Consider the following 26,394-nt stretch of genomic DNA (forward strand, 5'->3'; position numbering starts at 1 on the left):
TCCCATATGGAACCAATTTAAAGCAGAGCAGCAATGTGAATCACCTGGTATAAGAAAATACAAAATTTCATCTCAATACGTACAATCCTGCATATCCCTATCTATTGTTTGTCAAACGGCTAAACCTGTTGAGAAAGGAGAACAAGAAGCCCTTGTGGTCCTAGTAAGATTTCATTTAAGAAACTTAGCAGTCCAAACCAGACCACAGGAGTTACATCCACTCCTCCAAGAGGTGGAATCACCTTACGGGTTGGTACAAGAAGTGGTTCTGTTGGAGCATAAGCTAACACATAGGGGAACTTCCCCACAGGCAGCTTGGGATACCAGGACATAACTATTCTAACAATGAAAAGAAAGGCAAATGCTGAGAGGAATGGCCCCAGGACTCCGATTGCTAGCTTAGCTGATGCTGGATCAAGGTCTGCTACCATGATTCTTTGCTTGTAGTATGAGATGGTTTGTGATGCATTTGGTATGTTAACATGGAAACTCTGCATACTCTTTGATATATCAAATGAACTTTGTGAAATGGTTGCATTTGACGCTGAGAGTTCAGCACCAGTGCCTGCTGCAGCCTCCAGCAAACAATATGTGCCACATCGCATTATTGTGCCATCAAGTTTTCTCCTTTTGGTCGGGCATATGAACCTTTCCTGTCATGAAATAGGTGAAATATCAGTCTTATAAGCATTGTGAGAAGAAAAAAGAAGGGGGGGGGGGGGAAGGCAACAAAAATTGAACATATCTTAACAAAGAAACATTGAGTATCCCATTAAACGTTGGAGTCTTAACTCTTGCAACTACATATAGGTTGGAATTAGATATAATTTCGTAGGCAGTTTCTTGGTATACAAATGTTTGAGATTCCCAGGATGCTCCACAATGAGTGTAAACATGAGCATCTGTCAGCAATGTAGATTCCATAGATCCGAACATCCAAGAAAGAGGTCCTATTGTGACAATTAGAAGCTGCTCACTGCTGCTCCCTATGCTTGACAAAGTACTTCCACACTCTCATAGAAAGAAGAACATAGAATATTTAAAGAAGTTAAAGCAAGAGCAGGTACTGAATTAAGTCAAGGTTAACACTAATTATTTTGATGGTATTGAAGAAACACAAGGTTAGACTGAATTTAGGCTAAATTTTGATTTTTCATTGTTATTTAAAAAATAATAATAAATAACAAAATTTGATGTCAAGGTTGCTCTTTACAATGTGAAATTTGAAATTCTTTTCTAGGGGTTTCCACTCTAAAGTGAATTGTTGTTGCCTTGCTAAATGTCTTCAGCAGTAACCAGAGCTAAGCCAACTCCTTTACTAACCATTTATGTAGAAATGACACTAATTTGTGGACACTAAAGAATGAAGTTATGTTTATAATCTGGTCTTCCTGTCAGCCTTGGAAATGGAAGTTAATAACAGATTCTATCTCACAAGTAACTAGTGAATTTAGATGCCATCCCCAATCAAAATTTGTTGATCAGAAGAAGTTGCATTATCTATGACAACTAGGTCTGTTGATATCTAACACAGGAACCCATGATTTGATGTAGTAGATCTGGCTTCAATACGATTTAAAGCTCAATAAAGTCACATGAAGTTCTGGGGAATCAAATACCAGTCCTATCACCTACAAACTTCAACATGGTAAACCCACTCTCTCTCAATCTTCCCTCCGCAATATAACTTAAGGAAGAAAGGCCAGCTCAATTAGTGCAGGTCAATCTATCCGGGGTCTGGGAAGGGTGATGTTGTAAACTTGTAATGAGTCCTAAACTTTGGCTTTTTTCGCACAAAGGGGTTGCCTTCAAAGACTTGAATCTGGGCATTCCCTGGAACCCAAAAACATGTTCTCTGTTGCAAGGACTGACCCAATAAACTAATTTACATAGGAATTGATAAAATGAGGAGCTCCTGTCAGCCGTCTCTTTAGGTGTGTTGCCTGTATTCTCAATTTCAATGCCATTGCTTTCACTGGTACCTATACCAGGGGTGTGGGTCTGGCCCCTCGTATTAAAGTGGTGTTTTTCAACTGGGTTCAGATTAATGTTCATATCTCCTTCTATTTGCATACCTAAAACCTTCTTACCCAATCTAGTGCTACTTGAAATCGAAGTTATGTTGCTTTCCTCAAATCTAACCTAGTTTCCCACCATTATTCTATAGCTAGCCCACATGGATTCTGTCAACAAGCAGAAGTTTCTGGCACAAAACAATAAGACAATACAGAGAAGACATTCTTTTTAAGGAAAAAAAAACCAAGCAGAGCTAAGGAAAGTTTGGAAGCTTACAGAGATACAGAAGTTCGGTTGTCCGTGAAGCAGAGGAGGCAACCCTTTAAAGAACAAAAAAGAGTAGAAAAATTAATTCGGAATCAAATCTAACAATTGCACAGTAAGAAGAGAGAAGAAAAGGTTTCAATTGAACAGCAAGCTTACCTTTGATTTGAGGGCGACAATGAAGAGCAGAAGAAATCGCCATTTTAGGAGGTCAAGAAAAGAGAGAAACTGAGAGGTATTGAGTGTAACAGAGACTCAGAGAGGGACAGAAGGTTAGCTCTTCCAACCGTATCTCTAATAAATGGACAGGATAAATCGCCGTGGCATGCCGGTTTTTCCATTTTACTGAAATAATAAGGAGAAAGGGACAGAATAATACATTCAGGTATTATACGCATATTTCTCCTTATCATTGAAAAATCATATTATGTATTTCTGGCACAAAAGTAGCAACTAGTAACCTCTTAGGTAGAGTCAGTAAGTCCAAGGAAGTTTTAGAATCGATGGCGGAATGAACTGATCAATCTGTACAAAACTGATCCGACAATAAAAACAGAAAATAAAATTAATAAAGGAGCAAAGACGATGATTTACGTGGTTTGGCACGATGGCCTACGTCCACAAAGCAATATCACTGAAACAATTCAATAATTAGCAAAAAATTACAATTGACACACCTCACTCATTCATTCTCTATCACACTCACACCTCGTACAGTTCAAATGTAGTGTGTTGTAGTTTGAGGGGCGAAATCCTCTCTATTTGTAGTTGCTGCCAACCGCACCGTTTTTCTACAATATCCTCTCACTTGAAGACTAGTTGAAAAATAATCTTCATAATTCTGTATCCCCGAGAGTCACCTTCAATCAGGTAACAACAAGCCCAAGCAAAGTTCTGCACCATATGAACTTCTCCTTTGCAAAAGGCTTCGTCAAAGTATCTGCCACGTTGTAGCTTGTATAAATCTTTCGCAGAGATATTCTTCCTTCTTCCACCACATCCCGAACAAAGTAATATTTCACGTTAATGTGCTTTGTCTAAAGTGAAATATCAGATTTAGCATCAAATGCAATGCACTTTGACTGTCACAATGAACATTGATCATCTTCTGTTTGATTCTCAATTCATCAAGCAATCTCTCTAGCTAAATACTTTCTTTACATGCATTTGTCACCACAGATTGTAACTTTGACATCCAACTAATCGCACCACTCGCTAAAGTAAAAGAATATTCGATGGTAGATACTAGATCTCCATTTATCATCGTCTCCTACAAGAATCTGCATCCACAAAACCAACCAACTACAAATTTTGGCCACTATAGCAGATAGCCATATCATGGGTATCCTTCAAGTAACAAAGGATCCACTTCACAGTAGTCCAATGATCTCAACCCAGCTTTGCCATGCATTTACTAACTACTCCCACTGCTTGTGCAATATTTGGCTTGGTGCACACCTTGACAAACATTAGGCTTCCTTCTGCCGAAGAATATGGTACTCAAGACGTCTCTGTATTCTCCGTTTCTGTGCAAGGACTTTGTTCATAAGACAGTTTACAGCCAATAGGAAGTGGGGAGTTAACTAGTATAGCATTCTGCAAATTGAAGCGATGCAGAACCTTTTCAACATAACCCTTATGAGTTATACAGATGATCTTCCTATTTTCACGATCTTTGAATACAGTTATCTTGAGAATATAATTGATGGCACCGAGGTGTTTTATATCGAATTCCCTTGCAAAACAAACTTTTAGGTTTGCATATACCATCTCTATTGCAGAACCAAGGTCTTTCGCCTCATTTGGTTTTTCCCCACCTAGTTTTTAACTGTATATATTTTTTTCATGGCTATATAGATTGTTAAATGACTATGTTTTATCCAATCTCTAATGGATTTTACCAAAAGAATCTAATCTTTGATAGCCTAGGCTAGCATGATCAACAGAATACTTTTGCATATCTTCTTCTCTAACAGTTCCAGAATAAATTACATTTATACAATTTGACATTATTGTGGGGGTTCACAAATGATTCCAAATGACTTCATCAGGCACGAAGAAAATAGCTGATGTTGTGTAGTTCTCAAGATCCCATTGGGAGGAAGTGGGAAGTAGAAGTTAAGAAAGAGGAGTTACATTTCAGATTTTTTGCAATTTTTAGATGATTTTTCTCGCGATTCTATAATAAGTATTCAAGGTCAATGGACAAACTTTACCAATTCTATCCCAATAATTCAAGCCTCAAAAGGCAATGTGGCAAATGTAGTTAGGTAGAGAATCTACATAGAATAATTTTTGGAAGTAATTTAAATTAGAAAGACATTTTATAGAAAAATCTTCAAAATCAATGAACAATCTTACCAATTATATTCCAATGACTTAAGTCTCAAAAGTCAATGTGCCAAATGTGTTTGGGAAATAATACATACATGAAACTAATGGTGGATTAGTAGAGCACTTAAAAGCCGAGCTTGTGGATGCAAAAAATCCCCGCTGGGAGACTCACCCACCACAGCCAGGTGTGCGACGCGGGTCGAACACCGGTTTATAAAAAACCGGGGTTGGCAAAAAAAAAAAAAAAAAAAAAAAAAAAAAAAAAAAAAGAAGAAGAAGAAAAGCCCAGCTTGTTTTGGGGAGGTCATGAGTTCGTGCCCATCTAATTTGATCTGATTCTATTATTTTCTTTTTCTTTTCTTTTTTGGGTTTGAGATCTGTCTTAATTATCATTACAGCATTACTTTCCTTTCTTTTTGCACCCACTACTGATATAAATACAGCTCAAAAAGATTACATTTTTCATGATATCAAATTGATCTCCACGGTAATCATTTATTGAAAAGGTTAATGCATCACTTCATTACCATGTGTTGGATATGTTGATAACAACAATGAGAAATACCATAATCAAGCCATGCACATTGCTCAACTTGGGACATATGATATATGGATTATTTTCAAAGAAAAATAAAAAAGAATGCGATCAGACTTTAAAATACATGTATTGAAGCTTATATTATGTGATAAATCACTTATCTTTCACATCTTTGTTATTTTTCTATAGAAAACGTTTCAGGTATTCATCCACTCGGGTGTATTTGATCTCTGGATATAACTTCGAAGCCTCTTCTTGGCCTTCTCCAATCTCAAAATTTGCTAGACAACCTTCATAAAAGATGTGGTAGAAATGTCCAATCCCAACTTGAGCAGCATAATCCATTCCTGAAGGAGGAGAAAACAAAAATTAGCAATTCAACTTAAAAAGAACTTATCTGGGTTGTCTTCATCAGGTCATTTTAATGTAAAGCTGGCCAAAGTACCATATTTATATATCAACTCAGTAAAGATTATATCACCAAACAACATTCTTTACATTCTTTAGATTCCTAAGCTGTTTTTGGGTTTTCAAGCTACTCTCCACTGTAACCAGAAGGAAATTAAAGGAAATAAAAAGTTTAGATGGAGGAAGAAAATGAAACCTTTCATGGCAGCAAGAAAGTCTTCTTCTGAAATGGTGGATTTCTTTAGTTGCTTTCCACTTAGTTTCTCCCAGATTCCGACCAGTTCTCTCTGGGTAAGGATGTTTTCCGGCGGCCTCAGATAAACTGTTTTATTCAAAGTGCGTGGATCATCTAAAGTTTTTATGGTGTATGTTGCAATGTCATCTTCATCCAAGAAAATTGCTGCAACGACCAGTGACAATAAAAATTTAACTGACTCAGTTGGTTCTAACTAAACGAGTCAAATGGTCCAATTACAGACTCAGGTCCGATTCCTTTACCTTTGACATCACCATCTCCATATATGGTTACTTGTTGCTTTGGAGGTGTAAGGGTACCCATCTGGCACAGGTTCCCAACAAAATAACCAGCAAAGCAGTTGGCTGAGATATAAGTGAAGGGAATTTTTGCATCTTCAATTGCCTTTCTCACAGTCATCTTCTCATCAAAAGTTACCCTACCAGGTTCAAGTGCATCACCCATCCGAGCCGGGTCGATTCCAAACTCAGATGGCAAGAATCGCTGCAATTAAACGTTTAAGAACACATGAATGGATAGGATAGAAATCAAATAATCATACACAAAAGAAACAACTAGTGGAGATAATTAATCAGACCTTGATGTTTCCAGCTTCTTTTATGGCATCAACAAGCTTGAGTTGGTAAAGGATATTATGACTCCTGAAATGCACACCAGAGATGGCACATATAACCACATCAACTTGTTTCACGGCGTCCACGAGGCTCCGGTGATCGGAAAATGATCCTTCTATTAGACGAGCTCCAAGCTCCTTGAATGACATGAGCATCTGAAGCTTGTCTATGTCTAATCCAATCTCTGGCCTTTGAAGAACGTAGGTGGGGTGACCTTGAGCTAAGCTTGCCTTCACAAGCCTCTTTCCAAGATACCCAGTTCCACCTACTACCAGAACTTTGCTTTTAGCACCCATTATCTCCTCCTCTCTTTCTTTCTTTCTTTCTTTCTTTCTTTCTTTCTTCTTCTTCGATCTTCTTCTTCTTCTTCCTCTTCATTCTCTTATATACTAGTCCTGTGCTTCGCTGAATCTATTTTTAACAATTTACATGACCCAATTGGTTGGTGAATTGATGACTTTAAAGTTCTAAGCATTTGGTTGTTTTCTAAACCTAACTTGGAAAAATGGGTTACCCAATTAGGTCAACCTTTATGCGCTGCCTAAGGATTAATGATTACGTTAATCTTAAATTGGTTTACTAAAGAAGATTATATTAAAAGTTAGACATTAAGAAGAGAGTATCCAAATTAAAACTTGTTAAATCTGTCACTGCTTTAGCTTAAATACCTGAAAGTCTTCACGTCTCACTAGAAATCCTTATTCTTTTGCATCATTTGTGTGAAGCCGATCACTGAAAAGCTGTGGGAACTAGCTAGAAATCCTTTAAAACTCATATTTACAAAATTTAGTGAGAATTATTTCAGTAGTTATATAAGATAAATCATAACCAAAATAGGGCTAGCTGCTGCTTGTGCTAGCTTGACGTCTAAGTTCTCTTCCAAGTTCCAACCCACTTGGTGGTAGGTGGAAGGTGGTAGGTTAATATATCTGGCGCAGTGGGAATGGTTGCAGACACTCAGGTGGTTTTTTATTCTGTCACCGATGAGTTGCTTTATAATGATATTTATATTTTCATCGATGATTACCCAAAAAAAAATCTTTTCATCAACCTCTTTTAAATGATTTTTTTTTTTGGTGTTAAATTGTTAATGATTTGTTAAAAATGTTGATTAAGAAGAAAGAAGGCAAATTTTAAATGGCATGTCGAATGGGTCTTGTTTGGGTCATGCGCATTTAATGCACAGACTGTCAGCCATGCATTTGGGATGGTCAGATCGAGATTTTAGTTGAAATTTTGATCTCAACCGTCCAAATTCAACGATAAAATCAAAATCAAGACCGAAATTTCAGATCCAATAGCCGAAATTTTGGCTTGATGGTCATGTGCATTTAACACGCATGACCCAAGCTTTTTCCATGTTGAATTCCATAGTTATTTCTTTGGCCCAGCCCCAGCATCATTAGAGCTCAAAGTCAATTTCCTGCGTGGCTCTACAAAAGGTAGTTGACAGAGTGACAGATAGAAAACGATATATTTTTAAGAGATGTTTGGCTATTTAAGACAATGATAGGATAATTGAAATGAAAGGAGTCCATTGATCGTAAAATTTTAAAACATGTTATAATGGATGAAGAGGAATATTCCATCCTCCATTTCAAAATATGAAAGGGATAGATTTGTTACCTTCACCAAATAAATAAGAGGGGATGTAACTATTTATCCAACTAAAAGTGAGTCTAGATGTTATTTTCTTGTTAGATAGCGTGATGATCTTCCCCAAGATGTAAAGAATATATTAGAGAAGGTTCTAAGATTAGGTGAATTAATGAGTGATGTGAGTTTGTGTATATTCCGAGGGTATCAAATGCCTTTGCAGACGTTCAGACAAGGAAGACCATGTCAATTCTGTGCTCAACTATGTGTTCATTTTTCGATCCCTAATTATAAGGCATTTTGCTCACCGGGTGCTATGCACAGTAACCTTGTTCGTATTTTCTTCTTAATATAGATTCTTGTTGTCCCCCAAAAAAATTATTTGACCAATTAAGAAAGAAAATAAGTAACTACCACTACCAACAAAGAAAGAAAAAAGTCTCATACGTATACAAATAAAGTCCAGTCTCACTTCTGACTTGTGGTTAGATCTGATCTCCACATGATTTTGAAATAAGAATTCCATAGATGATGATGGTTTACCTAATACATTAATTTGAATCCCTGCTGGATGCCTTCTCTCTCTTACTCTTATTTCCCAATAAACCCTTATAGAATTTTATTTATTTATTTTCAAAAAAGATAAAAAATAAAAAATAAAAACTTGAAACTGAGAAATTATTCTTTAAATAGCACCAAAGAAAGTTTATGCCAATTAATGAAGAAAACTGGCATAGCAAATCTCATCAACCATAAATATATGTTTGTCAAATTCAACATGGACTTTTTAATAAATAAAATAAAATAATAAATAAATTCAACATGGACTGTATATTTCAAAGTATAATTTCAAGAGCAATACTCCATACTCCATTAATAAATTATGGTTGTTTTCATTCCCCACAAGGAAGCATAGTACAGCATGCACTCAGCTTGATTGTTTTTACATTCTTTTGGATGGGTTGTGAGGCACTTGATCTTGTTAAATAATTTAATTTATCTGATGAAATTATCATATTAATTTCTTTATGATTAACTATGCAATGGTGCTTCCAACTCCAAATACTTTTAGGTTTTGTAATCATCTTGGTTTGTCTCGTCTTTATTGGAAGCAAAAGGAATATAGAATACAATAATCCCAAGTTGATGCCATGCAGTATATGAAATTCTTATATACTCCAATATTATATGTGTTCTGGCCTTCCACTATGGTTTGTTACTATTAGGAATTACAAGCGTGTCTCATCTCTATCATCACTACCACTTAAAAGCATCTCACAGATAATATTGCCCGCTTGGTGGTGAGGTAGTTGTTCAAACAGCTCCAAATGACTTGGATCTAATAGCTTCCTTGAGCCTGGATAGAACCTGCCTAAGCTGAATCCTTGGGTTGAACCCAGCTCGGACCACTTCGACCCTAATTTTATGTTTGTGATGTCTCATTTACCAACAAAATCATAATGGGAGGACTGTCCCAAGCTGCTTTAGAAACAAACAAAGAAACTCGGTTCACCAAAAACTAAGAAAGAAATGCCTCACCTCACAGAACTACACGGTAGTGATATCCTTGTTGCCTTGTTGAAACCATATTACAAAGCCCGGGTAGTAGATGTAGTTGCTATTTTCATCAATCTTGATTGTTATATTATGATTTGGGTAACTGCATGAAACACTGCAAAGGAAGGAAGCCCAGAGATTCTGTAAACAGAGAACATCTCATGGTTAAAGCTGTAAATTATGGATGGGTTCAGCCATGCATTCGAGATTTGGGTTTTGGTTCTAATTAATGGCAACTTTGATTAAGATTAAGTTCACCGTCTATATTCAATATCAACCACACATCAAGGGCCAACAGTGATGCAGCCGAAAAAAAAAAAAAAGCAGTAGCCTGTGATGACTAATCATCAATTGAAAAAGATTAACTTCTAAAATTAGACATGTTTTGAAGGTTATATAATGTGATAAAATCACTTATCTTTTACATCTTTGTTATTTTTTACAGAAAACGTTTCAGGTATTCATCCAATCGGGTGTATCTGATCTCTGGATATAACTTTGAAGCTTCTTCCTGGCCTTCTCCAATCTCAAAATTTGTCAGGCAACCATCATAAAAGATGTGGTAGAAATGGCCAACCCCAACCTGAGAAGCAAAATCCATACCTAAAGAGAAGAAAATAAAAATTAGTAATTAATTCAACTCTTAAAAGAATTTATCTGCGTTGTTTTTATGAAGGAATAGGATAGGATGATTTTATTCATTCGATATATATTGTCTACATCATAAGCTCAATATCCCCCTCAAACATAACCGAGTATCAAGGCCAAGTGTGCAACAAAAAGCATAAATTCCTACCTAGACAAGGGTTTGATAAACAAATATGCTAACTGATGTCAGGATAAAACATATCTAAGTGATGAGATGACCTAGAGTCACTTTCTCCTTCATAAAGTGTTAGTCTAACTCAATAGGTTTGGTTCTGACTTTAAAAACATGATTGACATACGGTCATATGGAGAGCGTCAACATTGTCTTAATAGAGAGTAAGAGAAGACATAGGAATGACAATATCCCAAAGAAGAAAACTAAGCCAGGTCAACTCAATAGTCGTAGAGGCCATAGCATGATACTCAGCCTCCATACTAGAATGTGATACAGTAAGCTACTTCTTGGTACTCCAAGAAATAAGGTTGGATCCCAAAAATGTACAAAATTCAATAGTGGATCGTTGGGTGAGGGGAGAACCACCCCAATCAGCATCAAAGAACCCATAAAGTGGGAAGGAACTCTATTGAAGAATACGAAGCCCAATATCCAAAGTACCCTTGGTATAGCAGAGAATGCATTTAACCACTACAAAGTTACTCATAAAGGAACATGCATGAACAGACAAACGTGACAAGTATCATAAGATATTCATATCTCGACGTGTCATAGTCAAATACTGAATTCCTCCAATGATGCAATGATACAACGTAACATTAGAAAATGGCTCAGAGGATACTAAAGAAGAGTGAGAAACCATGGGGAGTAGCCATGGGGTTATAGTCCTCCATGTGAACTTGTCTAAGTAAATCTGAAGCATACTTAGTTTTTAGATAAAAGCAAGCCTGAATAAGTACAGAGAACCTCAATCCCCAAAAAAATAGTGAAGGTCACCGAGGTCCTTCATAGCAAAAGGAGCTCCTAAGGTGGCAAGAAGAGATGCTAGGAAAGTTGAATCATTACCAGTAAGCAATATATTGTCAATATAGAGGAAAAATAACAACACATGCCCGTCAGCCCAATACATGAAAAGGGATCTATAAACCATACTACAAGTGAACCCAAACTCAAGTATTAACTTACTAAAGTGGTCAAATCAAGCTCGTGGGGCTCGTTTAAGTCCATAAAGAGAGCGATGCAACAGATAAACATATCAAGGCTGGGAAGCACCAATAAATTCAGGGCCTATGACATATAAACAGGTTTAGACAAATGCTTAGATAAAAATGCATTTTTGACATCAAGTTGTCGCGTAGATCAGCCCCAAAACAGTAGTAGTAATACTCAAGACATGTTGAATGGTGCCAGACTTAATATCCGAGCTAAATGGTTCTGAAAATCAACACCCTCGTGCTGCATGTGTGTACCCACAAGTTACTAATCGGGCTTTTAGTTGTTCTAAAGACCATTTCAGATGATCTCGACCACACAACAGTCCATGTATTGTTAGACTTCAAGGCATCCATTTCCTCCTTCGTAGACTCAAGCCAACCTGGGTGTTCAAGAGCAGTCTTAACCGACTTAGGCTCACTAGGTATATAATGCTTAGCCACAAGGGTATATCAAGGACCCAATAGTTTTGAGGTTCCCCTTTCAACAGCGACTGAGGGCCTACATGCTCGAGGGGGGGGGGGGAGGGGAAGGTGTGGTACGAGTGGAGGTTGTAAATCTCGCTGAACAGTTCTGCCATGGTTGTACTAGATAAACCTTTATTTTACAGGTCATTTTCATGTAGCAACAGATCGATGTTGGATCTTATCCCATGTATTAAAATAGTAAGGGTCATATTACAAACAACATTCTTCATATTCTTACCGACAAACCATCAATTTTGGCTACTGTGCTGTTTTTGGGTTTTCTAGGTACTTTCTACTGTAACAAGAAGTAAATTAAAGGAAGCAAAGACTTTAAGTGGAAGAAGATAATGGAACCTTTCATGGAAGCAAGGAAGTCTTCTTTTGAAATGGTGGATTTCTTTAGTTGCTTTCCACTTAGTTTCTCCCATATTCCGACCAGTTCTCTCTGGGTAAGGATGTTTTCCGGCGGCCTCAGATAAACTGTTTTATTTAAAGTGCGTGGATCATCTATAGTTTTTATGGCGTATGTTGCAATATCATCTTCAACCAAGAAAATTGCTGCAACCAGTGATAATAGAAACAATTAACTCAGCTGGGTTCTAACTAACCGAATCAAATGATTCAACTTTACACTCAGATCCGATTCCCTTACCTTTGACGTCACCATCTCCATATATGGTTACTTGTTCTTTTGGAGGTGTGAGGGTACGCATCTGGCAAAGGTTCCCAACAAAATACCCAGCAAAGCAGTTGGCTGAGACATAAGTGAAGGGGATTTTTGCATCTTCAATTGCCTTTCTCACATTCATCTTCTCATCAAAAGATACCCTACCAGGTTCAAGTGCATCACCCATCCGAGCTGGGTCAGTTCCAAACTCAGATGGCAAGAATCGCTGCAAAATGTCAAGTGTTTAAGAAAAGTGAATGGGTAGATGAAAAGAAGTCATGCACAAAAGAAAGAATAAGTTTGTGAGTAATAATTAATGAAACCTTGATGTTTCCAGCTTCTTTTATGGCATCGACAAGCTTGAGTTGAAGAAGGAGATTATGACTCCTGAAGTGCACACCAGAGATGGCACATATAACCACATCAACTTGTTTCACGGCGTCCACGAGGCTCCGGTGATCGGAAAACGATCCTTCAATTAGATGAGCTCCAAGTTCCTTGAATGACATGAGCATCTGAAGCTTTTCTATGTCTAACCCAATCTCCGGCCTCTGAAGAACATAGGTGGGGTGACCTTGAGCTAAGCTCGCCATCACAAACCTCTTTCCAAGATACCCAGTTCCACCAACTACCAGGACTTTGCTTTTTGCTACCATGATCTCTCCTCCTAACACACACACAGAGATATATACCTCTCTCTCTCTCTCTCTCTCTCTCTCTCTCTCTCCCCTTCTTTGATCTCCTATATATATCCGAGCTAGTTGTATGCTTCAGTGAATCTATTGTCTACAAATTACACGCCCCAAACGGTTGTTGAATTCAAACTTCTAACATTGGCTGTTTTCTTACCTAACGTGGAAAATGGTTATTTAGGTCAACTTTTATGCGTTACTTAAGGATTAAGGTACTTAAACGGGTTTAGTTAAAACTTAAAAGAGAAGACCATATGAAGTAAGCGATTGAGAAGAGTATATGTCCAAGAACTTACTAAGCCTGTAGACCTTATTGTTTTCCAGCATTCACATGAAACCCAACACCAAAAAGCTCTCGAACTTACATTTACAAAATTCAGAGAGCATTATTGAAGCAATTATAATAAGATAAATCAGATCCAAAATAGGGCTTTGAAGTCTAATTTCTCTTCCAAGTTCCAACCCAGTTGGTAGACGGTGGTAGGTCATGAAGTATAGACCTTCAGGTGCGGTGGAATGGTAGCTGATTATATAAAACGGCAACTCTGCATGTGGTTGTTTTATTGACACCTTGATGGTTGGTTTTTCTTCGAGATGATGAATTGAAATCTTTCTTTTCTCATCTATCATTTGTTTCCCTGTTGTTGACGATTTAAGAAATGTTGAATAACAAGAAAGAAGACAAATTGATCTAAGAATCTTGTCAAATTCTGAAGTTACTCCTTTGGCGCAGCATCATCAGAGCTCAAAATCAATTTCCTGTTTAATTGGCTCTTTAAAAATGACGCTGACCAAGAGAAAATGACATAACTTTAAAAAACTTATGGCGTTTTGTTTCCTTCGTCGGCCATGATAAGATGTAATTATTATTACCTAACTCTGAGAGAAGGTTTAAGTGTTATCTGATTGATTAAATTAGTGGTCGAAATTCGTCACCCGCTGGGGAACTCGAGAATTGCCAAAATTTCGGTGATATATGATCATGTTTCCGCCAGCTTTCAACCCCCTATTTTGGGGGTATTTTAGGTCATTTTATACCCAAATTTGGTATCTACCATAATTTGATGTTAATAAATACACTATAATTGCTGGTTTTGCCTAAAACCTCACCCAAATTTGTGCTCTTGATTGACATATATCCGACTATATATGGGCAAAACTGAATTTTTATAACATTATTTTAAACGATTAAATCAAAATAAATATGCACAAAGGCAATAAAAATCATTATAAAATACTAATATACAAATACAACTAAGCATATACCTACGTTAACACCACCTATATTCTGTCAATATCAAATATTATGCCTCAGTGGATCCATCCGTTTGATCTCATGCTATAAGGCCCAAAGGCTACATTATTTTATGAGCTTGCTCTTCCATTAACTTTGTTAAAGTTACTCCATGACATTTCATGCTAATGGTTATTGAGGTACAGAGAAACAAGAGCTCTATAATTGGTGTCATCTATGGATGCAAAACTACTCCCATTAGGAGAGTAATGTGAATAGAGATATGGAAGGAAGTCAAGAGACCCTACTGGGTGTGGTGGTGCTGGTGCTGGTTCATATATTGGTAAGTATGGTTTCATACCATATTGGTATATTGCCTCCAACATACCAGTTGTCCTCGAGCGACTGGGAGGGATAATCGGGATACTTTGATGATGCTGACCCTAATCATCCTAACCCCCATAAGTAGATGTAGAGCCTCTAGAGTCGTCCAAGCTCATGGATGATCCATCATTGTACCCATAGTAGTGCGAACTCCTAGAAGACGGATATAAACCATTGTGTCCATGAGCACAAGGGACACCATAACTATAAACCCCATAGCTATAAGCAAATGTGGAGGTCAAGTTTGCTATGGCTGGGCTGGGATGGGCTGAGATATCTATCCCCAACCTTAGGGCCTAATTGGCACTACAAGAAAAAGTAGAATTAGTGACGTTTAATTAGTGGCGGTTTACCATAAACCGCCACTAGTAATGTATGTCTAGTGGTGATTTTTAAAAAATCGCCACTAATTAGAAAAACACACGGGTTCGGAATGGGAGGAAGAGGGGCGGGTAAAAGATCCAAGGGTTTAGTGGCGATTTTGTAAAACCGTCGGTAATTATTAAGATATTAGTGGTGTTTTTAATATTAACGCCACTAAATATCAAGATATTAGTGGCGTTTTTAATATTACCGCCACTGAATATCAAGATAGCAACGGTTTTATCAGAACCGCTGCAAATAACCCTAGATTTCGTCATCTCCTTTTACCAACGGCTTTTCCCTCCCTCCTCCCGCCCAACCCTGCCCCAATTTTTCACTATTTCAGTTTTGATTTTCATTTTCAGCAGTAGTTGTGAAATAGGATTCTCGGGTTCTTGCGTTGCAAGCCTCTCCCATCATTTCGCTGGCAACGAAGCTCATCCTCAGGTACAGTGCACAACTTAGCCTCCTCATTTTCTTCTTCCCAAGACGAATTCATCCTGTAATGTGCTTCGCAGATTTTCTGTGGCCCTAATCTCGGCTTCCTCTAACGCCCTCTGCCTTTCGTCTTACCACATTGCACCTCATCCCCTTCCGATTCTACGAGCTCAACCGAAGCAGTGTGAGTTTGAGCTTTCATCTGTCCCTCGGCTTCGTCTTCTTCTTCTTCTTCTTCTTCTTCTTCTTTTGCTTCTACTTCGGGTTTTAGAGATGAACTTCTACGAAATCTAAAACGCTTAGAAAAGGATTTTGGTCTATGACAAAGTTTGAATTTGCTATGCTTACTGCAATATTCTCTACCTTCGAGTCTCAGCTCAGAGCATTTCCAATCACCGTTTCTACGAGCGCATCGAGGAGCAGAATCTGAAAAGCAAAGTCCCTCAGCGTTGTCTGCTTCTTCGGCTTCTTTAGATGACTTTTTATGAAACCTAAACGGCTTAGAAGAAGAATTTGCATCATCAACATTTTCAAACCAAATATCCAGTTGTTTGGTTTGGTACATCGATTTGTTTTCAAGTGTATTTGAATCCAATTTCTTCCATTTGCAATTGAAGAGAAGATATCCGTTCTCAAGCTTGGTCGTTGTATATCTCGCATACAAAACTTGGTAATTCCTTGTTTTTCCTTTCGCATACAAAAACTTGTTAGATTAGTCTGTCGTCCTTTGCGATTGAAGCAAGTTTTGTGGTTTTTTCATTGTTAGATTAGTCTGTCATCCTTGAATGTTTACTCTGGTTTGGCTTGTGTGCATTGTGGAGCTAGGTAGTAACGAATACCATTGTTTGGATTCTCTAATGTTGTTTGCCTGTGGTTTATTAATTGATTGATCATTGGATTGAAAAATCATTTTGTGGTGGGTTTGGCTCCACTTGGATTGTGTTTTTGCTCATAAAATAAACTTGTTTATGGAATGCAAAATCAGATTTTGCAATTCCTCGCTGCTTGTCGTTGTAATTTGTTTTGATTGAGTTGGACAGGTATGATTGGTTTTGGAAACCCAAACCCAAAACCAAACAAAACCATCCAAGGGTTTTTGGTCCAACAAGGACTAGAATTAGTTATAAGTTATTTTAAGTTTCTTAATTGTTTGGGTAAATTATGTAGGAATAACTTGGCAGTTTGGCTTTCTTAGCATTAGCTTACTTTGGTGGTTTCCAATTTTAGTTGATTCCTATTTTGTGCAAGGCCTATTGCCTATATATTCATTGTAAATAAAGACCTTACTTATGAGATTTCATTATTGAAATCTAGTAGAAAAGCTGAAGAGGAATTATAGCCTTATAGGGTTGGACTGGGATTTAGGAACAGCTAGCCTAAATTGATCCCCTAATTGGAAGGGTGGAGAGTCATGAAATTAGGCTCTTGGGTAGGATCAAGTCAGTCACTAATTCTGTTTAGCCATTTCATTTCCCTTTGGTGATTTGGTTAGGAAGATTTGATTCAAGGCAAATTGTTCATGGTCAGTATGTACCCAATACGAGAGCCCACCATTAAAAAGGTTAAGAAGGTCAAACCAACACAAATCCTAATAGGAGGACTGACCCAAGCTGCTTTAGAAACAAGAAACTCAGTTTACCAAAAACTAAGCAAGAAGTGCCTCACCTCACAGAGCTACACGGTAGTGATATCCTTGTTGCTTTGTTGAAACCATATTACAAAGCCCGGGTAGTAGAGGTAGTTGCTATTTTCATCAATCTTGATGGTCATATTATGATTTGGGTGACTGCATAAAACACTGCAAAGGAAGGAAGCCCAGAGATTCTGTAAACAGTGAACATCTCATGGTTAAAGCTGTAAAATTATGGATGGGTTCAGCCATGCCTCAACCACATCACAGTGATGCAGCCGCATCTTTGGTCCAAGCCATCTAGCTGAAGAATTGTTGACTAAGTATGAAGTCAGTGTTATTGCTTGAGTTCTACCAAAAAAAAAAAAAAAATGTGTGATTGGCCGTCTGCGATGACTACATGGTAATCTTCAATTGAAAAAAGATTAATTTCTAAAATGTTACTCCCAATAAAAGTTCCATCACTTCATTGATATGTGTTGATAATAACAATAAGCAATACTTAATCAAGCCACGTTGCTCAACTTGGGTCATATAACATATGAATTTAGAGAAAAATAATATTAGATGACATGTTTTGAAGGTTATATAATGTGATAAAATCACTTATTTTTTACATCTTTGTTATTTTTTATAGAAAACGTTTCAGGTATTCATCCAATCGGGTGTATCTGATCTCTGGATATAACTTCGAAGCTTCTTCCTGGCCTTCTCCAATCTCAAAATTTGTCAGGCAACCTTCATAAAAGAAGTGGTAGAAATGGCTGAACAGAAGCTGAGAAGCATAATCCGCACCTAAAGAGAAGAAAATAAAATTAACAATTCAATTATTAAAAGAATTTATCTGGGCTGTTTTTATGAAGGAATAGAATAGAATGATTTATTCATTCGATATATATTGTCTACATCATAAGCTCAGTACCCCCTCAAACATAGCCGACTACCAAAGCCAAGTGTATAACAAAGAGCACGCCTAGACAAGGGTTTGGTAAACAAATATGCTAACTAGCATCAAGATGAAACATATCTAGTGATGAGATGACCTAAAGTCACTTTCTCTCTCATAAAGTGGTAGTCTAATTCAATATGTTTGTTCCTGACTTTAAAAACAAGATTGACATACGGTCATACAGAGAGCGCCAACATTATCATAATAGAGAGTTAGAGAAGACATAGGAATGACAATATCCCGAAGAAGACAACTAAGCCAGGTTAACTCAGTAGTTTTAGAGGTCATAGCACGATATTCAGCCTGCATACCAGAGTGCGATACAATAGGCTACTTCTTGGAACTCCAAGAAATAAGGTTGGATCCCAAAAATGTACAAAATCCAATAGTGGGTCATTGGTGAGGGGGGGACCACCCCAATCAACATCAGAGAACCCATAAAGTGGGAGGAATTCTATTGAAAAATACAAAGCCCAGTATCCAAAGTACCTTTGATATAGCGAAGAATGCATTTAACCACTATAAAGTCACTCATAAAGGGAACATGCATGAACTGACAAACGTGACGAACATCATAAGAAATATCTTGACGTGTCGACATTGTCAAATACTGAATTCCTCCAATGATGCAAACGATACAACCTAACATTAGAAAATGGCTCAAAGGATACTAAAGAAGAGTGAGAGACCATGAGAATAGCCATATGGGGTTATAGTCCTCCATGTGAACTCATCTAAGTAAATCTGAAGCATACTTGGTTTTGAGACAAGAACAAGCCTGAATACGTATAGAGAACCTCAATCCCCAGAAAAATAGTGAAGGTCACTGAGGTCTTTCATAGCAAAAGGAGCTCCTAAGGTGGTAAGAAAAAGTGCTAGGAAAGTTGAATAATTACTAGCAAGCACTATATCGTCAATATAGAGGAGAAATGACATCACATGCCAATCAGCCCAATACATGAAAAGGGAATCATAAACCGTACTACAAGTGAACCCAGACTCAAATATGAACCGATTAAAGCGGTTCACATCAAGCTCGTGGGACTTGTTTAAACCCATAAAGAGAGCGATGCAACAGATAAGCATTTCAAAACTTGGAAACACCAAAATTCAGGGGCTATTACATATAAACAGGTTTAGACAAAATGCTTAAATAGAAATGCAATTTTGACATCAAGCTGTCGAGTAGACAAGCCCAAAACAGTGGTAATAATATTTCTAAAAATCAACACCCTCTTGCTGTGTGTACCCACGAGTTACTAATACTTTTAATTGCTCTAAAGACCCATTTACAAGTGATAATATTCATACCAGATGATCTCAGACAACACAACAGTCCACGCATTGTTAGACTTCAAGGCATCCATTTCCTCCTTGGTAGACTCAAGCCAACCTGGTGGTTCAAGAACAGTCTTAACCGACTTAGGCTCACTAGGAGAATATAATGCTTAGCCATGAGGGCATATCTGGGATTTGGTCATCTAATGCCAGATTTAGCGCGAGTCAACATGGGGTGACTCGGTCGAGGTGCGAAAACTCTCACACCAGCAGACGCGGAACCAACTAGATCAAAAGTATTCAGTGGACCATTATAATCATAGACCCAATAGTCTTGAGGGGTTTTTTTCTCCTTCATCATCAATCAGCAACAGCGACTGGGGGCCCACAGGCTGGGGGTGGGGTGGCGTGGCGTGGTACGAACGGAGGTTGTAAATCTCGCTGAACAGTTTAATGCATTTGTGGTGGTGAACGAAAGCAACATCGGGTTCAAACCCATGAGCTCACTCTACATATATAAAACCCTACCACCACTCTTCTAGAAGAACATCCACCACCAATAATTTTCAGGTCATTTTCATGTAAAGCTAGCCTCATATTAGATGTTGGATCTTGTCCCATGTATTTATAAGTAAACTTAGTTGTTGAACATTAAATGCGCAATACCTGCCGCCAACTGTCGAGATCGAAGTTGAACCCTGTATTTATATAGCAACCCAGTAAGTAGAGGTGTAAATGGATAACCGAAATCCGATTCCAAATTTGCATTTGCAGCCATTTAAAGGTATCCATCCGATTACTAATAGAACGCGGATATAGTATACCCCTTTATTACCGATTATTATAAAATTATTTGATTAAGATACTTATTTCTTATTTTTATAAATTTTTTACTTATGATTTGTGACTATTTTTCTAGATTTTCTACTAAAATAGCTACAAAGTTGCTAAATTCTTAAATTTCAATCCTAGCCTTTCACAAATAAAATGGTAAAGATATAAAAAAATAATCAGAAACTTGTATTCAATCTATATAATGCCCATTTAGAAGAAACTATTGAAAAAAAATAACTATCCGATTATCATTCGAATTCGACTGAATCCGTCCGAAAACCAATAGAATATTATCCGAATCCGTCCAAATATAATAGGATACGGATATGGTATTTCCACTATCCGATCCGTTTACACCACACCAGTAAGGGCCATATAACAAAGAACATTCTTCAGATTCTTACTGACTAAACTATCAATTTTGGCTACTGTGCTGTTTTTGGGCTTTCAAGCTATTTCTACTGTAACAAGAAGGAAATTGAAGGAAACAAAGAGTCTAAGTGGAAGAAGAAGATGGAACCTTTCATGGAACCAAGGAATTCTTCTTTCGAAACGGTGGATTTCTTTAGTTGCTTCCCACTTAGTTTCTCCCAGATTCCGACCAGTTGTCTCTGGGTAAGGATGTTTTCCGGCGGCCTCAGATAAACCGTTTTATTCAAAGTGCGTGGATCATCTACAGTTCGTATGGTGTATGTTGCAACATCATCTTCATCCAAGAAAATTGCTGCAACCAGTGACACGATAGAAATTTAACTGAGTTGAATTCTAATTAACCGAGTAAAATTGTCCAATTTACAAACTCAGATCCGATTCCTCTACCTTTGACATCACCATCCCCATATATGGTTACTTGTTCTTTTGCAGGCATGAGGGTACCTATCTGGCACAGGCTCGCACCAAAATAACCAGCAAAGCAGTTGGCTGAGACATAAGTGAAGGGAATTTGTGCATCTTCAATTGCCTTTCTCACAGTCATCTTCTCATCGAAAGTTACCCTACCGGGTTCAAGTGCATCACCCATCCGAGCCGGGTCTGTTCCAAACTCAGATGGTAAGAATCGCTGCAAAATGTTTTAAGAACACATGAATGGAGATAGGATAAAAACTAATCATACACAAAAGAAAGAATATGTTTGTGAGTGATAATTAATGAAACCTTGATGTTTCCAGCTTCTTTTATGGCATCAACGAGCTTGAGTTGAAGAAGGATATTATGACTCCTGAAGTGCAAACCAGAGATGGCACATATAACCACATCAACTTGTTTCACGGCGTCCACGAGGCTCCGGTGATCGGAAAACGATCCTTCAATTAGATGAGCTCCAAGCTCCTTGAATGACAAGAGCATCTGAAGCTTTTCTATGTCTAACCCAATCTCCGGCCTCTGAAGAACATAGGTGGGGTGATCTTGAGCTAAGCTCGCCTTCACAAGCCTCTTTCCAAGATACCCAGTTCCACCAACTACCAGGACTTTGCTTTTTGCTTCCATGATCTCTCCTCCTAACACACACACACTGCAGAGATACCTCTCTCTCTCTCTCTCTCTCTCTCCCTCCCTCCCCTTCTTTGATCTCTTATTTCCGAGCTAGTTGTATGCTTCAGTGAATCTATTGTCTACAACTTACACGCACCAAATGGTTGTTGAATTGAATCAATTGATGACTTCAAACTTCTAAGCGATTGTCTGTTTTCTTACCTAACGTGGAAAATGGGCCATCCCATCTATGTGAACTTTTATGCGCTACTTAAGGATTAAGTAAGCCATTGAGAAGAGTATATGTCCAAGAACTTACTAAGTCTGTCATTGCCTTAGCTTAAATACCTGTAGATCTTATTGTTTTCCAGCATTCACAAGAAACCCAACACCAAAAAGCTCTGGAACTTACATTTACAAAATTCAGTGAGCATTATTGAAGCAATAATATAAGATAAATCAGATCCAAAATAGGGCTTATGCTAGTATTTGAAGTCTAATTTCTAATATCTTTTCAAATTCTAAAGGTACTCCTTTAGCTTAGCATCATCAGAGCTCAAAGTCTTGCATCTTCCTGTTTAATATAATTGGCTCTTTAAAGATGATGCTGACTCAGAGAAAATGATGTCTTTAAAAGATGATGGTGTTTTGTTAGCTTTGTCGGCAATGATAAGATGTAACTATTATTACCTAACCAAGAGAGGATTTAAGTGTCATTTGATTAGCAAGGGGATAAACACCAACCAAGAGAGAAAAAAAGAAAGAAAAAAATTCTTATACATACACGGTCAAAAGTCTAGATCTAAAAGTCTCATTTCTCACTTGTGTTTAGGTCTCGTCTCCAAAGGCTTTGGCAACAAGAACTTTATAGGTGTCGATTGATTAACTAAAAGATTCAAACATACACCATGAAAGAGCGAATTGAAACAAATAAAACAAAAATACAGAGATTTAACGTAATTCATCATACCAATGCAGTATAAACATTTACAGACGAAAAAAAAAATACATGTTTTCACCATGTAGAAGAAGTACAGAAGAATATCTCATAATCAATTACCAAGAACAGCGTTATCAGAACACTCACCTATAACCCTAATTGAAAATCTAAAATCTCTCAATAATACGATAGGCAAACATAAGAAAAATATATATAGACTACAATTGGGTAAACAGGTCAACCCATTGGGTCGGGTCATACTGTACCATAGAGACTATGCCCCCGCACCCCTTCCATAGACCGAGATCAATGGTGTGATAGGCTCTCTACTTCCACTACATATATCAAAAAACGGATCACTCAAGTCGTCCACCAAAATATATTGGTGTAGGTCCAATGTCCTTCTTCGAAATCAGGTACTAAAATTTGAGTCACAATATAACTCTTAAATATTGATCAGGTAATATATTAATTTTGAATCCTTGCTTTTTACCAAGGAACTTAATTTTGCCAAATTTCGGGCGAAATTTTGCCGAAATTCGATGGTTTCGCCCCCTGGCGAAACGATACCAAGGGGCGAAACGATATTTGATTTCTTGCCAAACTGGCGAAATATCGCGATATATCGGTATTTCTCGCTATTTTTCGTGTTTTTTAATTTGCGGTTGAGTACTATTTGAAATTTGAGCCACACGTGGCTGTTGTTAAACCACAGGATTATAAAAAACAAAAAAAAAAAAACAAAACATAAACATAAGTGTATTGATTTAACAAGTTTAATATTTTATTATTTTTTAAAATTTTCTATCAATGTTTTGCAGTTTGTAGGTACATGATGTGACTTATTGAAATGTTTTTGTTATTTTTTTAAATTTTGTATTAATGATATGCAGAGAAAAAAATCAGACTAATATTATTTTATGTTTTTAAAATTTTAAATAGAGATTGACGTTGACGAGTGGGTGTGTATTATATATATAATATATAACTAAGGAACTTTTTTTTCGCCAAAATTCGCTGATTTCGCCCGGTTCACCGCCCAGCGAATCGGGCGAAACGAACAAAAGTTCGTTCCTTGCTTTTTACGATAAAAACAATCCTTCCTTGCGTAACTTCTCTCTTACTTTTATTTCACAACAAACCCTATTAGCATTCTATTTCTAGGAGGAAAGAGAGAAAAGTTGAAACCGACAAATTATTCTTTAAACAGCACAACCAAAGTTTTTGACTTTTTGCTACTTAATGGAGGAAAGGTGGGGCATAGAGAATCTCATCAACCAAGAATGTCTATTTATGAAATTCAAAATGGATTGTTTAACATTCTAAAGTATTTACAAAAGCAACCAGAATTTCTAATTGTTTGCCCATTTTCTCAATCCCCAGAAGAAAACCTATTACATACAGCACTCATTTGGTTGTCTTTACATTTTTTATTTTTTTTTGGGATAGGTTGTAAATGGACATGGTTTGATTAAATAAGTTTAAGCGATGGAATTATTATTAATTTTTTTAGTAATTAACCATAATGATTAAATTAAGCAATGTGTGCTTCCAACTCTAAATACTTTTGAATTTTGTAATAGTTTTGCTTGTCAACAGATTGATTTTTGCTGTTTTTATAAAAAAGAAGCAAAAAGAAAATAAATTACAACAAGTAAAGGCCCTGAGTATAATATAAAATTCTTTCTTAATAAATAGAGTACAATCAAAGGTTAAAACTTCCTAAACATCCCTATCAAATTATAACTTACAGATACATCAACCTTAGAAAAAGAAGAAAGAATCATCAGTAGGTTGAGACTGATCATATTGTTTCAGCTTGTTGATCATATTTCTACTTGTACTCCAGTATCGTATGTGGCTCCGGCCTTCCACTCCTCTGGTATGTTATCATTAGGAACTACCCATGTCTCATCTCCATCATCACTACCGCTTAAAAGCATTCTTACAGATAACGCCCCGCTTGGTGGTGAGGTAGTCGCCCAAACTGCTCCGTGACTTCGATCTAACAGCTTGCATGAATAATTTTGGGTCTGCAAATTAAAAGATTGTTCACTATATGAGTTATTTGAAGCTTACTAGTGCCACAAATCAGGTGTTGTGAATCTGAGCACATCCCTGAGCCTAGAGAAGACATGCCCTGGGCTGAAGCTTGATATCTCATTTTTCTTTTCCTTTTCCTTTTTGGAAATTAAAAAAAAAAAGTCTAGCCGGGTCAACCACGGCCAAACCGCTTCTGCTGGGCTTAGATATCTCTCCCCAGCCTCAGGGCTGGTTAGACTTTGGCTGAGTGAAATTAGGCTCATGGGTTGGGTCGAATCAATCTCTAATCCTGTTACTGTCAATCACTATGAAAGGAATTGCGCAGCACTGAGCTACGAACAGTGAGGATAAAATGTTGGGGTCGAGATTGACCCGTTTTGCTTTTGTTTTTTTGTTTTTTTACTTTTTGAAATACACTGGCTAAAAGAAGAAAAAAAATAAATCTCTACCACCACTTTGAATCCTCACCAAAAACCGCTAAATACGCAGCACTGGAGTTGAGCCCCTATGAAAGAGCCCAACATAAAAAAGGTTAAGAAGCTCAACCAACAGAAGACCCAATAGGAGGACTGACCCAAGCTACTTTGGAAACTTAGAAAGTCAGTTAACCAGAAATTAAGGAAGAAATGCCTCACCTCGCAGAGCTGCACAGCAGTGATATCCTTGTTGCCTTGTTGATACCATATTACAAAGCCCAAGTAGTAGGGGTAGCTGCTGCTTTCATCAATCTTGATTGTCATATTATGGTTTGGATAACTGCATGAAACACTGCAAAGGAAAGAACCCAGAGTGTTTGTGAATAAAGAACATCTCATGGTTGAACTGTAAATTATGCATGGGTTTTGTAGCCATGAATTCAAGACTTGGGTTTTGTTTAATATTAAGCTCACCGTCTATATTCAATATCAACCACACCAAGGCCCAACAGTGATGCAGCTGCATCTTTGGTCTGAGCCATCTTGCTGAAGGCATGTTGACTAAGTATGAAGTCTGTGTTGTCGCTTGTGCCACTATCAGTGATGACTACAGTTGCTCCATTGTCTGAGCAGTACTCAGAATTGGTACATCTCACCTGTTGCAGGAAAATAATGGTTCAGTTTCCCTGTAAGTATATATATAAACTCTACAGCTGAAGCTTGATCTATGATCACCTGATAGCAAGCACCACAACCTACACCGTTTCTATAGAGAGCAGATGTAGCTGACACATCACCACCATTGATTGTTGCTCCAAATGATCCATACTCACATGCACCAGCTGCAATTCAATATATAAGAAAAGATAAAATTAGAATCTTAGCTTCTATGTACTATCACTATGCAGAATAGAAAGCAGTTTTGGGTTTTGATTCAATTTTACTTTCTGTTCCCTTCTCTTCAGAGTTTGGGTAGTAAGCAGCCCTTGATTTTGTGAAGCAATCACTGCATGTTGAAGCATCAATCTGGGTTTGCAATAGAAGCAGAAGGACAAGGAGGAGAGCAAGGGGCTGGAGAGGAAAATCCATTCTGAGACAAAATTAAGCAACACAGAAGCAGAGAATGAAAAATATGCTGATGGTGCTAAAACTCACAAGGCTGGTAGTACTTATAGAGTTTTGAGAAG

The 26,394-nt window shown here is 37.4% G+C and overlaps 5 protein-coding genes across 5 annotated transcripts; all 5 read right to left on the reverse strand.

The window, feature by feature from the left end:
• Nucleotides 1-16: 16 nt before the first annotated feature.
• On the reverse strand, nt 17-2,608 carry LOC149013204 (protein COFACTOR ASSEMBLY OF COMPLEX C SUBUNIT B CCB3, chloroplastic-like). The gene is made up of 3 exons (XM_089158775.1): nt 2,440-2,608; nt 2,293-2,336; nt 17-653 (listed from the first exon to the last, which is right to left on the reverse strand). The coding sequence occupies exons 1-3, from the start codon at nt 2,480-2,482 to the stop codon at nt 120-122; spliced, it is 621 nt and encodes a 206-aa protein (XP_089014901.1). The 5' UTR covers nt 2,483-2,608; the 3' UTR covers nt 17-119.
• Nucleotides 2,609-5,035: 2,427 nt separating this feature from the next.
• Nucleotides 5,036-7,203, reverse strand: LOC149013205 (isoflavone reductase homolog). Its single transcript, XM_089158349.1, has 5 exons — nt 7,099-7,203; nt 6,394-6,841; nt 6,059-6,299; nt 5,757-5,960; nt 5,036-5,499 (listed from the first exon to the last, which is right to left on the reverse strand). Exons 2-5 carry the CDS (start codon nt 6,724-6,726, stop codon nt 5,336-5,338), a joined length of 942 nt encoding a protein of 313 aa, XP_089014475.1. The 5' UTR covers nt 6,727-6,841; nt 7,099-7,203; the 3' UTR covers nt 5,036-5,335.
• A 2,561-nt stretch (nt 7,204-9,764) lies between these two features.
• On the reverse strand, nt 9,765-13,596 carry LOC149013206 (isoflavone reductase homolog). The gene is made up of 4 exons (XM_089160015.1): nt 12,857-13,596; nt 12,519-12,759; nt 12,221-12,424; nt 9,765-10,186 (listed from the first exon to the last, which is right to left on the reverse strand). Exons 1-4 carry the CDS (start codon nt 13,187-13,189, stop codon nt 10,023-10,025), a joined length of 942 nt encoding a protein of 313 aa, XP_089016141.1. The 5' UTR covers nt 13,190-13,596; the 3' UTR covers nt 9,765-10,022.
• A 4,058-nt stretch (nt 13,597-17,654) lies between these two features.
• On the reverse strand, nt 17,655-22,291 carry LOC149013207 (isoflavone reductase homolog). Its single transcript, XM_089158350.1, has 4 exons — nt 21,491-22,291; nt 21,155-21,395; nt 20,856-21,059; nt 17,655-18,069 (listed from the first exon to the last, which is right to left on the reverse strand). Exons 1-4 carry the CDS (start codon nt 21,821-21,823, stop codon nt 17,906-17,908), a joined length of 942 nt encoding a protein of 313 aa, XP_089014476.1. The 5' UTR covers nt 21,824-22,291; the 3' UTR covers nt 17,655-17,905.
• Nucleotides 22,292-24,418: 2,127 nt separating this feature from the next.
• On the reverse strand, nt 24,419-26,388 carry LOC149013208 (expansin-like B1). The gene is made up of 5 exons (XM_089159610.1): nt 26,152-26,388; nt 25,943-26,049; nt 25,682-25,863; nt 25,427-25,559; nt 24,419-24,781 (listed from the first exon to the last, which is right to left on the reverse strand). The coding sequence occupies exons 1-5, from the start codon at nt 26,294-26,296 to the stop codon at nt 24,575-24,577; spliced, it is 774 nt and encodes a 257-aa protein (XP_089015736.1). The 5' UTR covers nt 26,297-26,388; the 3' UTR covers nt 24,419-24,574.
• Nucleotides 26,389-26,394: the final 6 nt, after the last annotated feature.

This window comes from Hakea prostrata, chromosome 6, assembly GCF_041222555.1.
Source record: "Hakea prostrata isolate BN-2017 chromosome 6, UWA_Hpros_2, whole genome shotgun sequence".
Classification (NCBI taxonomy): Eukaryota; Viridiplantae; Streptophyta; class Magnoliopsida; order Proteales; family Proteaceae; genus Hakea; species Hakea prostrata.

Excerpts from the sequence above, each read along its gene's own strand:
- LOC149013204 (XM_089158775.1), bottom strand. The coding sequence starts at position 2,482 with ATGGCGATTTCTTCTGCTCTTCATTGTCGCCCTCAAATCAAAG. Across the intron at positions 2,337-2,439 it reads TTGTCGCCCTCAAATCAAAG|GGTTGCCTCCTCTGCTTCAC; the intron begins GTAAGCTTGCTG and ends TGTTCTTTAAAG. Across the intron at positions 654-2,292 it reads AACCGAACTTCTGTATCTCT|GAAAGGTTCATATGCCCGAC; the intron begins GTAAGCTTCCAA and ends ATTTCATGACAG.
- LOC149013205 (XM_089158349.1), bottom strand. The coding sequence starts at position 6,726 with ATGGGTGCTAAAAGCAAAGTTCTGGTAGTAGGTGGAACTGGGTATCTT. Across the intron at positions 5,961-6,058 it reads TGGAGATGGTGATGTCAAAG|CAATTTTCTTGGATGAAGAT; the intron begins GTAAAGGAATCG and ends TGGTCGTTGCAG. Across the intron at positions 5,500-5,756 it reads CTTTCTTGCTGCCATGAAAG|GAATGGATTATGCTGCTCAA; the intron begins GTTTCATTTTCT and ends CTCCTCCTTCAG.
- LOC149013206 (XM_089160015.1), bottom strand. The coding sequence starts at position 13,189 with ATGGTAGCAAAAAGCAAAGTCCTGGTAGTTGGTGGAACTGGGTATCTT. Across the intron at positions 12,425-12,518 it reads TGGAGATGGTGACGTCAAAG|CAATTTTCTTGGTTGAAGAT; the intron begins GTAAGGGAATCG and ends CACTGGTTGCAG. Across the intron at positions 10,187-12,220 it reads CTTCCTTGCTTCCATGAAAG|GTATGGATTTTGCTTCTCAG; the intron begins GTTCCATTATCT and ends TCTTCTCTTTAG.
- LOC149013207 (XM_089158350.1), bottom strand. The coding sequence starts at position 21,823 with ATGGAAGCAAAAAGCAAAGTCCTGGTAGTTGGTGGAACTGGGTATCTT. Across the intron at positions 21,396-21,490 it reads AAGAAGCTGGAAACATCAAG|CGATTCTTACCATCTGAGTT; the intron begins GTTTCATTAATT and ends AACATTTTGCAG. Across the intron at positions 18,070-20,855 it reads ATTCCTTGGTTCCATGAAAG|GTGCGGATTATGCTTCTCAG; the intron begins GTTCCATCTTCT and ends TCTTCTCTTTAG.
- LOC149013208 (XM_089159610.1), bottom strand. The coding sequence starts at position 26,296 with ATGGATTTTCCTCTCCAGCCCCTTGCTCTCCTCCTTGTCCTTCTGCTT. Across the intron at positions 25,864-25,942 it reads GTTGTGGTGCTTGCTATCAG|GTGAGATGTACCAATTCTGA; the intron begins GTGATCATAGAT and ends TTCCTGCAACAG. Across the intron at positions 25,560-25,681 it reads GTTGATATTGAATATAGACG|TGTTTCATGCAGTTATCCAA; the intron begins GTGAGCTTAATA and ends TTTCCTTTGCAG.